General features: G+C 37.9%; 5 protein-coding genes across 7 annotated transcripts; 2 read left to right on the top strand and 3 right to left on the bottom strand.

Annotated features, from left to right (window-relative positions):
- Positions 1 to 4,051: 4,051 nt before the first annotated feature.
- LOC6646742 lies at positions 4,052 to 5,684 on the bottom strand. The gene is made up of 3 exons (XM_002069351.4): positions 4,951 to 5,684; positions 4,632 to 4,811; positions 4,052 to 4,577 (listed from the first exon to the last, which is right to left on the bottom strand). Exons 1-3 carry the CDS (start codon positions 5,541 to 5,543, stop codon positions 4,217 to 4,219), a joined length of 1,134 nt encoding a protein of 377 aa, XP_002069387.2. The 5' UTR covers positions 5,544 to 5,684; the 3' UTR covers positions 4,052 to 4,216.
- A 437-nt stretch (positions 5,685 to 6,121) lies between these two features.
- LOC6646740 (coiled-coil domain-containing protein 102A) lies at positions 6,122 to 12,503 on the bottom strand. 3 transcript variants are annotated; one of them, XM_002069349.4, is made up of 10 exons: positions 12,254 to 12,503; positions 12,129 to 12,199; positions 12,029 to 12,068; positions 11,171 to 11,700; positions 10,991 to 11,114; positions 10,851 to 10,930; positions 10,454 to 10,790; positions 7,473 to 7,639; positions 6,736 to 7,342; positions 6,541 to 6,607 (listed from the first exon to the last, which is right to left on the bottom strand). In XM_002069349.4, exons 1-10 carry the CDS (start codon positions 12,407 to 12,409, stop codon positions 6,599 to 6,601), a joined length of 2,121 nt encoding a protein of 706 aa, XP_002069385.1. In that variant the 5' UTR covers positions 12,410 to 12,503; the 3' UTR covers positions 6,541 to 6,598. The 3 variants fall into 3 exon arrangements, with proteins under 3 accessions (XP_015033031.1, XP_002069385.1, XP_046866793.1); XM_015177545.3 differs by lacking the exon at positions 6,736 to 7,342 and having other exon boundaries at positions 6,122 to 6,607; positions 12,254 to 12,500; XM_047010837.1 differs by lacking the exon at positions 6,541 to 6,607 and having other exon boundaries at positions 7,081 to 7,209; positions 12,254 to 12,500.
- LOC6646741 (glutaryl-CoA dehydrogenase, mitochondrial) lies at positions 8,700 to 10,157 on the top strand. The gene has a single exon (XM_002069350.4). It carries the CDS (start codon positions 8,794 to 8,796, stop codon positions 10,054 to 10,056), a length of 1,263 nt encoding a protein of 420 aa, XP_002069386.1. The 5' UTR covers positions 8,700 to 8,793; the 3' UTR covers positions 10,057 to 10,157.
- A 347-nt stretch (positions 12,504 to 12,850) lies between the features above and the next one.
- On the top strand, positions 12,851 to 13,839 carry LOC6646739 (PHD finger-like domain-containing protein 5A). Its single transcript, XM_002069348.4, has 4 exons — positions 12,851 to 12,983; positions 13,048 to 13,238; positions 13,629 to 13,714; positions 13,783 to 13,839. The coding sequence occupies exons 1-4, from the start codon at positions 12,932 to 12,934 to the stop codon at positions 13,787 to 13,789; spliced, it is 336 nt and encodes a 111-aa protein (XP_002069384.1). The 5' UTR covers positions 12,851 to 12,931; the 3' UTR covers positions 13,790 to 13,839.
- Positions 13,818 to 14,924, bottom strand: LOC6646720 (coatomer subunit epsilon). Its single transcript, XM_002069347.4, has one exon. It carries the CDS (start codon positions 14,817 to 14,819, stop codon positions 13,896 to 13,898), a length of 924 nt encoding a protein of 307 aa, XP_002069383.1. The 5' UTR covers positions 14,820 to 14,924; the 3' UTR covers positions 13,818 to 13,895.
- Between the last annotated feature and the right edge of the window lie 563 nt (positions 14,925 to 15,487).

The raw sequence follows: 15,487 nt of genomic DNA, 5'->3' as shown, positions 1-15,487 counted from the left end.
ATTTCAATAAAAACATCGATGTCTATGTTCATCGATGGTTTCAATGTTCAACTTTCATAATTGTACTTTCTACAATACAGATTAACAAGGAACATTTATTTGCACTTGGACAATGCGCAATAAAATTCTTGTGTATACCAGCAAGCTCAGCTGAATCAGAGCGCACATTTAGTAAAACAGGAGCTATTGTGAAGGAACGGAGAGTATTTTTAAAAACTAAACAAGTGAACACATTGGTTTTTATTAACAAAAATCAATGGCTACTTTTAAATAACTGTGATATTGGAACGAATTGATTTTTTTAAAATAAGAACCTCTCATTAGCAATAAGTTCGGAAATCGCATTTTGTTTTGTTGTGCTTAAAAAGTTTTTTGTTTTCGTTTTTTGGACTTAGGACGAGAAGTCACCCTTTTTTGTTATCTTGAAACTATAAATTTTGTTTTTATATTAGGGATAACTTATAGTAGTTAAATTATAAGCTAGATAATTCGTATCGATCATTATAGACTTGGTCATGAGTTCTGATACTTTTGGTTGACCCTTTTTGAATATTTGAAACATTGTAATATTGAAAAACGACACCAAAATATATATGTTGGATAACTCGTTTAAATTTTCGATGGAACCATCGATAGTATCGATGGGGAAACTTTCGAGTGGAGCCAATATCGATAGCAGCTCTATCGCCCAGCCATACTAGTGTTGCAAAACAATCGATGGTCCGTCCATCGATACTATCGATAGTATTCACGGAAAAACTAAAATTCAAAGTATAAATTTTCTTCCCAATAAATTGCTAAAATTCTAATTAGCTGTTATTCTTGCTTTATTCAAAATCAACAAAATATAAAATGTTCTTTTCATATATTATTCAATATTTCAGTTTACATAATCAACAAAATTGTCAAAAGTCAGTAATGAGAGCATTTATGAATTTCGTTGACCATTCTATAAAGGCAATTGTGATTGCACATATTTCTAATATTCGTGTGGTTAAACTGACAAATCTGTGCCCCAAAATCCATTAACGAAACAGGGAAGCATACTTAATATACCTTATAGAGATGTCTAGTGTGACCATTTTACCCATTATAAAAAAATGTTCCTTAAATATATTTTTTTTTTTTATTTTAGACATCTTCCAATACATATTCATATTCAACGAAATCTGAACTTAAAATATGTATATTGGTAAATTATTCTTTGAAAGTATTGATGCATTTTATGTTAGTTTGCTTTAATAAATTAAAACATAACTTAGTTGGTTTATATTGTTTCGTTTAAAGTTCAGCTTGACAACAATTTACATTATATAAATATCTCACTACAACTGTTTTTACAAACCAAAGGGCTTGGGATAACCTAGGCCACGCAAAAGTTTGTATACGTCTACAATATTTTTTTTTTTTTTGTTAGTCTTCCCTTACCTATACCCGTTAAAATAAATATTAAAATATTAAGTAAAATCGGAAAAGTGGCGTGTGATCAATTAATTGAGGCTACATAAATTTTTTTTTACAGAGCTTTAATTTTGCATGTAGGCTTGTATATAGTGCACAGGTTGTACATCTCGGATTCAGCCGGATCGGACCACTATATCATATAGCCCCCATACAAAGAGCAAAGTGACGAACAGTGACTTTGGTTTTTTTCAGAACTATTGTCGTGAAATTTAATATTGATGAGTTTATTACACATATAAATAGACTGTGCCAAATTTGATCAAGATCAAAAACAGTTACTTTTGTCAATAACTTCGTCACTTTTGAAGCGATTGCTTTCAAATGAAACATTTCTTAGTTTAATTTATCTGTTAATGACTGTGCCGAATTGATAAATATCGGGTGACTGTATTATATAGTTCGCATAGGAACGATCGGTGGAAAACAGTGACTTTGATTAATAACTTCTTCCGAAAATTAAACAAAACTGATTTTCTCGAAAACTAACAAAAGTCACCAAATTTAGTATGTATATTGGCTTAGTATGCGCGCAGAATATATATATTTTAATATGTTGCCACGCCCACTTCCGCCTCCATAAATTAGAAAAAACATATTGGCTCTTGCAATTTTTTGACCATCGCGATCAAATTTGGCAGACTAATTAATCTTATCTATTTCTATCATACTACCAAATTTGATTGAAATCGGACTAGAAACATGCAAAATATACGTATGAACGTATTTTGCTACGCGATCCATAAGGGCAGAATTGGCCGTTGGCTAGTGGCGGCGCAAGAGTGTTCGTTTGTTTGTAGAGTGAGCGAGATAGCATATAATATGAGGGCATGTTAAAACAATTTAATAGACATACATTTGGTTTTCATTTGTTTCATCTGGTGTATGGTATACCCAAGTCGGCGAGACGACTTACTTCATTTTAGTTGGAGTCAACTAATTGATCACTTGCTTTTTTTTTGGTGTTTTGTTGCGTATTTTCGATATACAGCGAAACATCTTAAAAAAAATATTTTGTACAATATCATCATCTGATTAAAGAAATGAAGTAAGTAAGTCGTCTCGCCGACTTTGGTATACCATACACCAGTAAAGCAAATATTTCAACTTTATTAAACAAATGGATTTTCACATGCTTTTTACAAGCATATCTTAGTATCTCGCTCACTCAATCATACGAGCACCCTAGCGCCCCCACCAGCCAACGGCCAACTCCGGCCTTATGGAAAAAATATATATGTATGCGTAACTCGACTGTTTTTTGTCCGATTTTGATCAAATTTGGTATTTTGCTAGATATTAGTATCAAATTTAAGTGTGCATTGATTGCATAAGGTAAAAGAATACGGGAGATAATCAAGTTTTTCAAATTACGGGGGCCGAAAAGGGCGTGGCAAAATTTTTACACATACAAAATGTGCGTGTTTACTAAACAAATATACATACCAAATATGGTGTCTCTAGCTGGAATAGTTTTTGAGATAAACGCTTTTTTTAAATTGCGGGGGCGGAAAGGGGCGTGGCAAAAATTTGAAATAAACTTGATCACTCTACATACTACACGAGTCTACATACCAAGTTTGGTGGCTCTAGCTCTTACAGTCTCCGAGATCTAGGTGTTCATACGGACAGACGGACGGACGGACAGACGGACAACTCGGCTGTTGATCCTGATCAAGAATATATATACTTTATGGGGTCGGAGAAGCTTCCTTCTGCCTGTTACATACATTTTGGCGACTTTAATATACCATTTCACCCTATGGGTGTATGGTATAATTAACGAAATAACCTTTAGAATTTGTGTTTTAACTCGTAACTGTATATAAAACTGTCAAATATTAAGTTTTATGAAAATAGCGGTTCGTGACTATGCCGCTTTTATGGGAGCTATATAATATAGTGATCCGATCTGGCTGAATCCGAGCTGAATGGAAGAACATTAGTAAGACTAAAATAGAATTTTGAGTTTTTTATTTTCGCAATCGTTTTAGGTTTTAGCACCGATTGTGCAAAGCAGCACCATGTTCTTTGTGCCTCACAAGGCTTTAAAAAATGTAAGTACATTTTAAATTTCGTATTATTCGAAGTGGTTTTGGTTTCGTTATTTTTTTATTTTTGACGATTTTTTAAGGATGCCCTTAACTAGGGACAAATTCTTTTCCCACATCAGTAAACCCTTGAGATTTTTTTTTTAAAGTTCCTTTACGGCATTTAATCATTTTCTCCTTTAATTTGCAAGAAGCTTTTTTACCATAGGAGTATGTTGGGGATCAGAGGAGAGTTTCCGAGCTTAAACAGTATTCATTGGTCTATATCTGAGATGAAGACAAAAATATATTTTTGATCTTCAAGGTACTTTGGGGTACTAGCAGCCAATTGTTGAGAAGTTTTAGTTCTAAACATTTGTATTTTCTGTCAAGTGTTGTTATGGTTAACATGGAATGTCAGGGAATCTTAAAAGATAGACCTTCCTTAATATCAAAAGTTGGTTGATATCCAGACAACTGAATTAGCTTTATTAATCCGACACAATCGATGCATTGCAACTAACGCATTATAGATAATAAAGTATGAACAATAATTGCACTACGTTTTTTGACAAAGGGATGATGGGAGGACATTTATTTAAACCAATAGTTTAAAGTAAAAACTTCGACATTATTTCCAAAGATAACTTAAGCTTTTTTAGAGTAGATTCTTGTTTTACTTTGTTTCAGTCCTAGAGCCATGCGGTATAACGCTTCCTTGTCGTTTAGGAAAAAAGCTGTTTCCTAATTATCGAGCTGAAACTGTCGACGGAAAAATCCTTATCGTAGTTGATTCGTCGATAGCCCCACATTTGCATTGCCTTTTTGCAGTGCGGTGCTTCTTGTATAGCCCTAACTTGGTCTGCTGACAACTTGGTGATCCATTCGAAAGGCGGATGGTTAGTGAATTGCTGATCGGAAAAGTTCATTGAAGAGTTATCCCCCGACTCCTTATCAGAGAGTTCAGTAACGCGCGGATGCCCGGTAAGACTTCCCTCTTTCCGTTTAAATGGTATACCATAGAAATCAAATATTTGGGGCAATACTTTGCCTGGATGTTGGGCTAAGTCTTCATAGCGTATGATTCTACAGAAGTATATCCGTTTAGATCAAGGTTCGGGAACTAAGAAAACAACTCACCCAAAATTCAGCGGATACTCCTCTATCAGTTTTTTGGCTATAACAAAATCGCTGACCATATCCTTGCATAATATACTCGGATCATCACAATCTGGGTTGCCGATGCACCAAACTCGTTCGGAACGTGATTGCATTGTACCCCGTGGATCACGGACAAGCAGCAGAATGCGAATGTTGAGACTATTATAACAAAGAAAAAAGATTAAAAAAAAAACTATTGATAGGTAATGATTTGCAATATTTCGTAGAAAGAGATCCTTCCATTTGTTTATTTTTGCATATGGATTACTTAATACGGACTAAAGCTTCAGAAACTTACTCCTTTTTTTCCAGAAGAGCGGCCAAGTACTTCAGTCGTAAGTTATACACCGACATATTAATAAAGGGGAAAAGTTTACAAATATGCTCAATAGTCTTTGGATCCCAGCACACATCGTGCGTATAGGTCAGGCAAGATTCCCATTGAACGCCATAGAATCGACGAAACGAAGATGAGTTCATACCGCTTTTAAGCATAGACTGTGCCGACTGATTATAGTTACAGCTATATAGGGACACCAGCTCGTGTAAAGCCTGCTCCGGATGCTGCTCTGCCGAGTAACGGGAGTGGTATGCCACCAAAGGAGCATAGTGATGGTAACAACCAGGCTGATGCGACAAGTTATGGAGCAAACTTAATGCACCAGAACCACGAAATGTCACAAGCATTGAACGAATCGGCTGCCCGCCCTTTTCCAACGTATATTCCGATAAATTTCCCAAATGCCGCGTTTGGTAGGCAATGATCGCCCGGTGCATTGTCACAGGATCCGGCAGCAGCATCGGCAAGAGGACGAAAACAAAGACTGCGTAGGACACATAAAGAGCTATGCAGATGCCTACAAATTTTTTACTGCGTGTTGCTTCTACCATGGCTTGAAATTTAACGGTCACTTGTTAATCTTTAATTTTAGTTAGCCTAACACTGGAATTTTAACAAAGCTGTAATTTTATATTCGAAGAAAAAGGCCCAATCATTGCCCAAGTGAAATAAAATTCGTAGAGTTTGAGATTTTTTTATTTTTGGAATAAAAATATGTTCCAAATAGAGTATTCGATTTTAAATAGTTAATGTTAAGTAGATTGTACATAATAGTAATAACGTATTGCTAATATTGCTAAAATGTTAATCATAATTATTAGATAGAAATATGCTGCGTTTAAAAAATAGTCGTACATTAAAAAAGACTAGAAAGTGTCAAACAAAAGGAAGTCGCAAATTGACTTGAAATTTTTATATGTGGATGTATATAAATTTTAATGCAGCATATTAAGATCGTTCTATGTATATATGTATACATTATATTTCTTCTGGCACTAAAATCGAAATTTCTTACATACTTTGAATGAATGTTATTATAGTTATTGTTTAATCTATGTATATGCCTTGTAACTTCAAGATAAAGAATCATTTTAAAATAATCTAAATTTTCACTCAAGTGATTTTAGAAAACAAAGTTTAAAATGTGCAAGTTCTAAAAGCCGTTTAAGGCAAATGTTTTTTCATTTTGGATACCTACAAAGCCAAGACAAAAATTCATGAAAAAAATTAAATACTGCTGCACAGATGAACAATTTAGATTAACTTTTAAAACCTTAAAGTTGGAAAAATAAATTTTGATTTGAGATCTTAAAAAAGGGAAAATGTATCTTCATTTTCCAATGAATTGAATTTACTTAAATAAGAGGGGAAAACACCCTGCCCATATATAGGGTATATGGAGAAGTGGCGCTACGATTGTGGAACAATTTCGAATCGTACTGATCAAGTTCGGTAATAAGCCTGTTGCTTATAAGACGCTGAAAATATTTTAATACTACCTGATAATACCATAAAACTAGACTCGAGTGAATTCTACTCTTGTCCAGACGCTCAATCACTGTTGCCTTCAGTTTCATCATCTAGGAGTAAACTTGTTGATCCATAACTACGGAGTCTGAAAAAAAGTGGATACATCAGACAATTTACTTTACTAAAGATAAATAAATTAAATTAAAATAAAATAGAAACTACACAAGAGTAGCGGAAGCAAAAAGTTAGTAAGAAACATCGGCGAGAGCTTACCTCATCGTCCGATACCTTAAGCCCATCTAGATTAATACTATTTCTAGCATAACCGACACTAGAACTTGACTGTTGACGATGCTCTTTATCATGGCTGCTTCCATTGGTCATACACTTTAGGGGCAAGGCAAGATTGGCCCGATTACCAGAGCTCGAGCTGCTCCCGGCACTGCCATATCGACCATTTCCCACAGAACGCTGCCTTTGGTGCTGGTGGTGCTGATGATGATGGGGATGTGGATTATCAAACTTCTGCTTGGCACGCTCGAATTCCAAATTTCTTGATTTCGACTCAAAGATGTTTTCCTCCAAATGGGTGGGCTTGGCATCGAAGAAAGCAGCTGCCGCTGCAGCTGAGGTTACGCTATTCTGTTGCTGCTGAAGTAGCGTTCGTTCCGTATGACTAGACCGCTTCACTGAGGCTGCATGATGGACAGCGGCATCACTGCCATTGTGGGAACTACGAAGTCCCGCCTGAGAGTCATCAAAAATCTGACGTAAATCATTGATGTTGGGCTTGGCTAAACAATCGCTTGGTAGCTCAACGGCTATTTTGTTTCTCAACTGGACGCCGCCCAATCCACGCATTTGTGGACTTGGAGCTCGTCTTATGTTGGCAGTTTAATAGATTTTGGTTAGTGTTTAAATATAGATTAGCGAGACCAGCACCAATAGATTAGTTAGTTATTGTATTATACAAATGTTAAGGAAACATAAGAATCTAGGAGAATTCTTACCGGCTCTGCAAGTGCTGAATTTGCACTTGGAAACCTTCTGTTTGGCCAACCAACTCATCATTGCTGCGCTGCAGGCGCCGCACTTGATTGACTGCCGAATCAAGCTCGTCCTCTGCACCGGCTAATTCACGTTTCAGCTCTTCCACGCGTTGTCGCAGCCGTTTAACCTAAAAAGTATTTTGACCCATTGAAATGTTGGATTTTTACATAAAATTACAAGGATTACATGAAGTGCCACTGTCCTTTTGTCATCTATCATTTCAAGGGAACATTTTCTCCCGTCTTGCTAGACCGACATTCTTAAGGAACACAAATTTTTGGCAGTTTATGTGTCAAGTGAATAAACATGAATTTTCCTGAAATCGGACTAAACTACACTAAACTATTTTAGAAAAGTTTTATTATAATTTTAGTGAGATGTTTGTAGGGTGAGAAGCCGCATCAATATAGACATGTCCGGCCGGGCGTATTTATGGCTATTATAAGAAAGCTGGAATAAAACTTGGTATTTAAGCTTGCATTCAATTGAGATCAAGTTTGACAATTCTTCTGATCGGATCACTATAGCATATAGCTGTCGAAGAGAACGTCTAACGAAAAGCCAACTTAATTTAGAAATACCTCAGAAGAAATATAATTTTTTCTTCATTAGTATGAGAAAAGGAGTCGACATGTCTGTTTGTCCGTCTTTGCGAATTATTATTTGGTATTGAAGCTTTTTCTTACTCAATTGAGATAGAGTTTGATTTGATCGGATCGAACCTCTATGACATATACATAATTTCCATAAAAATATCATAATGTTGAAATATGTAAGAAAAAAAAACAAAATTGAAAAACGTAAAGCAAGAAAATTTGGTATTCTTCTATTTAAGTGTGAAATTAGAGTAATGACCCATTTTAGTGTGGTTGGCGAAGTGTTATGATTGTTTTTGTTCTTCTTCTCCAATAAATGACCTCAAGATTTACTGGCTATAATTTTTTTGTGTTTCAATCAGATGAACACATTAATTTTTTTAGCATGGAAATTTTGAAAAGCTCTCATCTTTTGAATTTACTTTTAGTTTCTATCACCAAGTCGGTATTTAATATGTGATAATGCTAACAATTTAGGGGGCCCAGATTATGATCAGTGTTATCAGCGAACTAAAAGAAGCAGAGAGACAGTAAGCAGAAAGCTTCGACATTCGTGCTTTCGTGCTTATTTCTAAAAGCTTTCAGATGTTCTCAGTTTATCGCCAAACGTCAAACAACATCATTGCTTTGAGGGCCGCCTTTAGCAGGCATAATCAAAACAGAAACAAGAAGAAGAAAGGGAATAATGATTGCGCAAATGAGCAAATTGTGGCGTCCCGCATCCACTATTGGACGATTGGCCAGCAACAGCACTAAGGCAAGTGCCCCGAAATTCAATTGGCAGGACCCTCTTAATCTCGAGAGTCAACTGACCGAAGAAGAAGTGGCCATACGCGATGCCTTTCGCGGTTATTGCCAATCAGAATTGCTGCCTCGAGTCAAGATAGCTAATCGATTGGAGCAGTTTGACACAAAGATAATGGAAGAGATTGGCAGCCTTGGTGTTTTGGGTTGCACCCTTAAAGGATACGGCTGTGCGGGAGTATCCAGTGTGGCATATGGGCTTCTCACCCGGGAGGTCGAGCGAGTCGACTCCGCTTATCGATCGGCAGTGAGTGTGCAGAGCTCTTTAGCCATGGGAGCTATCTACGACTTCGGATCTGAGGAGCATAAGGAACGATATTTGCCCCTCATGGCTCAAGGCAAACTAATTGGTGCCTTCGGCCTCACCGAGCCCAATCACGGCAGCGACCCAGCTGGAATGGAAACACGCGCAAAATACGACAGCAAATCTAAGGCTTACATTCTTAACGGTTCAAAAACCTGGATCACTAGCGCTCCTATAGCGGATGTGCTGATTGTCTGGGCCAAATGTGAGGATGGCAAGCTTCGAGGTTTCATTGTAGATCGGAAAATCTCGGACAAAGGCCTGGACACACCCAAAATTGAGGGCAAATTTTCATTGCGAGCCTCACCAACTGGAATGATTCTGATGGATGATGTTCATGTTCCAGAAGAGAATTTGCTCCCAAACGCATTGGGATTTACCGGACCGTTTACTTGTCTAAATAATGCTCGCTATGGTATTGCCTGGGGGGCTCTGGGAGCGGCTGAAGCTTGTGTGGAAACTGCGCGTCAGTATACGTTGGACCGCAAGCAGTTCGGACGTCCGCTCGCCGCGAATCAGCTAATTCAAAAGAAATTGGCTGATGCCACCACTGAGATAGCCCTTGGTCTACAAGCCTGCCTGCACGTAGGCCACCTTAAGGACCAGAAGCTGCACACACCCGAAATGATATCACTTCTGAAGCGAAACAACGCTGGAAAGGCTCTGGATATTGCAAGACAGATGCGAGATATGCTCGGAGGTAATGGCATAAGTGATGAATATCACATAATCAGGCACGTTATGAACCTAGAATCAGTAAACACCTACGAAGGTACACACGACATTCACGCCCTAATTCTGGGACGAGCAATCACCGGTCTCGCGGCATTTGCAAACTGAGAGGCGTCTTTAGATGAAGTATTTTGTTTGTACGAGAATATGCATTTACTTTTTATAACTGAAAGTGTTTAAAATAAATCATTGTAGCTACTATAAATCAAGATAACTCGAATGTTTTGCCCTCAGCCACTGGCAGATCTTGGCCAAACTTTCAATTCCTTGCTGATAAGCGAATAGACCTCTCGCTAATCTGTATTCTTAAATGTTCATGGTGAGAGCAATAAAAGAAAAACTGGTGATAAGTTTCACAAAAATCAACCCGTCTGTTAGGTTCACTGAGAAGCAGTGGGACTACATTAACGTGAACTCTCCAAACAAACAAAAACAATTATTTTGGACGTTCGCTTTTAAAGCCATTGACATTTTTTATAAATACAACTTACTTAATTTAACTTACCTCAGCTTCATATTGTTCCGCTCGTCGCACAGCGTGGCCCAGCTCTGTGTTGGTCTCAGCCAACAGTTTCTTTAACTTGGAATGGGACATCTTCACCTCATTGATTTCTTTATTCCGTTCCGAGAGGTCCTGTTGGAGTGCACGCAACTCGACGTCGTTGGCCTGCAGTGGTCGACATTTCCGATCGGAACGCTCTTGATAATCGCGTAGCTCGGAACGCAACTTTTTATTATCTCGCTCCAGAGCTGATTTCTCTGACTCTAAGCGCTCGCGTTTGCCCCACTCTGATGCATTTTCGGCCTGCAGATGCTCCAGTTCGGTACGCAATTCGCTAAGACTAAAATGGCCGTAAAGTTAAGTATGTCTTGTGAGTAAGGCACATATCAATGTAATTTACCGTCTCTCTAAATTCTCACGAGCTGCAACCTCCTCCTGCAATGAATTATTAACAATGCGCATCTCGGCTCGATGTTGCTCCTTTAAGAGAAGTGCAGGCATAGTATTAAACCAAAGAAAACATTAATAGTCTGAATCTACCTGCAATGTTAGTAGTTCGCGAACGGCCTCCTGTTTGGCTGAGCGCATCTCCTCTTGACGTGCACGCACATCCTGCATCTCCAAGGTAAGCTTCTCAATAGTCTTCTGCAACTCCAATTTTTCACTTTAAAATTAAATAATAGAATTACTTGTTTAATTATTCCCTCATATCAATCTTACTCTCTCTCCGCCTGCAAAGTCTTCTGCACCTCTTCTAAGCGCAGCTGTAGCATAGATATTTTTTGCATCAAATAATCCTCATCAAAATCATCCTTGGACAGCTGCTGTATAAGACGCTTTTCCTCTGCCGCTGCTGCTGTCTCATCCAAATTAGTCAAATGATGTTTGGGCATGGCGCCTTTTAGGGCAAACTCCTCAATATCCAGATCTTTAACATCATTACACATTTTGGTAACCAATCCGTCCTCGCTGTTAACATTCTTTAGACCATCGGAAGAGATGTCTGGGGAGCAATTGGCATCCCGCCCATTGGCCTCAACATCGCCTTCACTAGTATCGGCCCGATGGAACTGACCGGCGTGTTTCATCATTAGCGTGTGCACCTTCTCCATTTCCTTCTTTAGCTGCGTAATCTGCAGTTCAAGATCGTTCTTCTCGCGCTTCAATGAATTTGCCTCCTTCATAGTGACTTCCAATTTGATGGTCAACTGTTTGGATTCTTCGCGTGCCTTGTTACGCTCGTTGCGTACCTTGAGGGAAGGAATAGGATTTCATTAAAAAAAAATCAAAATTCGGTATTTTTCATTATAATTTTTTGGGTTTTTACTTTTCAGCATAAAACCTTCATTGTAAAATTTTGGCAATCTATAAAAATTAACCTTTTGAGTTCTTTAACTGCAAAAATATTTCTGTTTTTGGTGACTTGTAATAAATCCTTTACGGTATAAAATTAATGATAATGAAATTTAGTATTATTTTTTAGTTAACCAAAAACCTTTAGCACTAGTTCGAGTCGATCTCTTAGAGGACTGAAGACCAAATCGATTCAACAGTTAAATCTTTACCATGACAACTCACCTTACTCCATTTCTCACGCCAATTTGCAGTGCAATCGGACCTGCAAGAATAAAGCCGTTTTTTAGTCACTATCCAAACCTACTAGGTCACCATTACCTACCACCACTTCATCGTTTTTTCCATCTGGGTAGCCCTGGCCCGCGCTTCGTGCAATTCTCTTTGGCGTTGCGACTGCGAAGAATATGATAAAGAAAGGATATCCTCTTTTATTCATCGGCGGCTTACCTCTCGAGCCTCCCATTCTGTTTCCCCATATCGTCCTGGTATTGAACCAACGCCGACTCCACCAACGGACACCCCTACCCCTCCGACAACGCTATTGCCCACGACTTCATTTGCATTAAGGGGCCTAGCAGTTGCACTTTGTGCAGCATCCGCCATTTAAAAGTTTTCACAAAGATGCAAAAAGTGCAATTAAACAAAAATTATTCAAGTATCTGTGGATGTGAGTGTTGTAAAACGCTAATGTTACAAATCGCGATATGATGATTGGAATTATTTTCACAGCGATGACATTTCTATACCCTTCCATACTCGTTAACATAAATGCAGTTTTACCAACCATTGTAATTAGATCATTTTTAAGACAACTAAGTAAACAATAAAATAAAGATTAATTTAATTTTGAAAATGGTCCAATATAATTTATATGCAACTGGATTATTTCTGATTTACCTTTGGTGTCACCTATATTCATCTTCCTAATCAGATTCTTATGATAAATTTTTAACAAACTCTTCTGATCAAACATCCGTTTTAAAAGGGTATAAAAAGTATGTTTCATAAATGTCTACGTTTCAATAGTGTTATCGATATTCCTCCCACCTCTATTGGCATCCCGCTTCCCTAAGGAAATAACAAAATTGTCCGGAATTTTCATTGTTTTTACTTATTAATATAATAATGGCCAAACATCATCCAGATTTAATTTTCTGCCGAAAACAACCAGGAGTGGGTGAGTATGGAGCATTGTTGACCGATCGATAATTCGTTTAAGATAATTTGTATTGTTTTTGCAGCCATTGGGCGCCTGTGTGAGAAAGATGATGGAAAATGTGTAATTTGTGATTCGTATGTGAGACCGTGCACTTTGGTCAGAATCTGTGACGAATGCAACTATGGATCGTACCAGGGTAGATGCGTAATTTGTGGCGGACCTGGGGTTTCAGATGCTTACTATTGTAAGTCCTGCACTATTCAAGAAAAAGACGTAAGTGGAAAATGTAACAACGTCCTTATGTGTAACTGCTCAGTATATCAAAAAGCCGATGTCATATAAGCCAGCTTGACACCGAAAAGTATTCATGTCGTTAACAGACTCCTGAACAATATCAACTGGGAGTTCCATTACACTCAAAACACACTCCGAAGCTTCTGAAACTCACCTAAAGTCATCTTTACATCTCTTGTTTGGAACACGCCATCACGATCAGGAGACCCTTTAAACGTATCATCCTTGTCAAATACCATCCTTAGCTTTGCCCATATGACTGCAGCGTTAATAATGCAAATTAAAATATTTTATTTATATTTAAAACAAATAATTAATTGCTTTTAGTTATTTTTAATAAAACGTTATTTCCTTTTCTTCCTATTTTAGCGCGATGGTTGCCCAAAAATTGTGAACTTGGGCAGTTCCAAGACTGATTTATTTTACGAGCGCAAGAAATATGGTTTCAAACAAAAGTGAGTTTAGTTTGTCCCTCCCAAAAACTGATAACTTAAAACTTTTTCGTTCTACTTGCTTTTTCTAGCTATTGATTTGCAACATTGAGGAATACACTTCTAATAAATTTTTATTGTAATTCAAAGAATCATTTTTTTCGTATTTTAATGGTCGTATATATCGGAATATAATTGGAATTTCTTACACTGATACAAGTTTCTCCTCGGCCACACTTGGCTGCTCATACTGTAGGCACAGTCTGTCGAATTCGGTGGACTTCTTGTCCAAATCTGTGATAAATTCACTTTTGGGGTAGAATTGCCTTAGTTGCTCGAGGTAGCGAGTGATGGTCTCCACAGGCTTGCCGGTGAGATGAGATAGGACCATCATATTGATTAGGGTGTCGTAGTCGTTGTGTTTTTTCAGCAAAGCTTCGCGTATACAAGCTTCTGCTTCCTCGTAGCGCTCAAGACCCAAATGAACTACTGCCTGACCATTCAGCAGAGCCGGAGTGGGTTTAAATTTCTCGCAGAACTCTTGGTAAATGTGGAAGGCATCTTGCATCTGTTCTGTACCCTGACTGAGGGCCACCCATGCCTGAGCCAGTTGGGTAAGAGTGGCATCATCGCTTATCTCCTGCATTTTAGCCACCAACTGCTTGGCCAAATCGACACGCTGCAGCCGTAAAAGACATTGTACGGACAAGGCCATGGATTCAAGGTTTGTTGAACCGTGGAGTATCTTCAGGGCATTCTCGAATTGTCCATCGTAGCAGTAGACAATGGCGGTGGCTATATGCCAAATATTCGTTTCATCTTCTTGCCCAGCCACCTTGTCAGTAAGCTTCTCCAGCAGTTCTTCACATCGGGACGGTTGCTCAAAGGCCTCGTGAACATAGCGCAAAGCTTTGAGGGGTGTAGAGTCGGTCTCCTTGATGTCGGACGCAATAATACGACCGGAATCTATAGCCAGGTATGAGAGATACATATATGATAAAAGTTCGGATCCAGCCGTGCTCTGCTCTGGAAGAACGAAGTTAATAGAGCCCATGAAATTGCCTACAAAATACTCATTGCGAGCATCAAACAGCACAGAGCTCGGATCATCTTCGTTGCTTCGGCTCATTGCTTAGTACTTAAGTGTTTTTTCAGTTTAATAAGAAAATTGAAAATTATTAATCTGGCTGAGTTGGCTTTTCGTATTTCAGTGTAACCAGACTTTATATACCACGAACTTAGCGTTACCATATGGACAAACAGTAGTGCCTTATTAGCCTTTTTCTGTACGTTTTCCAACACCGAGAGACATTTTTAAATTTGTATTAGAGACCTGCACGAGTACATTCGAAACGGAAAACGAAATCCCTCTACACTTTCGAAACTCGTTTTCACACTTACTCGTATTTGTAAATCGAGTATATCAAGCATCTCAAACGAACGAATGAGTTTAAACGAGCAGGTCATACCGAAAAATCCGGTAAAGCAAATCCGAGCATATCGAGAAGCAAATACCGAAAATCGAACCGAGTACTAGGTACTGTTCAAATGTCTTGCTCGTTCTCGGTATACCGAATTGTGAAGCAAGTACCTGACAGCAGACTCATTGTATATAATATGAAACATCTGAAAATAAATTCATTTTATAAAAATATTTACAGTATTTAATAAAAATAAAACATGATTTTATTATAAATTTAACAATGATATCTTAACAATAACTATTAACACATTTTCAAACATTTTTTGTGAAGATATGAATAAACTGAGACTATTTCTTCATTCTCATCCATGACC

Source organism: Drosophila willistoni (assembly GCF_018902025.1).
Source record: "Drosophila willistoni isolate 14030-0811.24 chromosome 2R unlocalized genomic scaffold, UCI_dwil_1.1 Seg167, whole genome shotgun sequence".
Lineage (NCBI taxonomy): Eukaryota > Metazoa > Arthropoda > Insecta > Diptera > Drosophilidae > Drosophila > Drosophila willistoni.
Note: the sequence above shows the minus strand (reverse complement) of the source record. Positions and strands in the feature narration are given on the sequence as shown.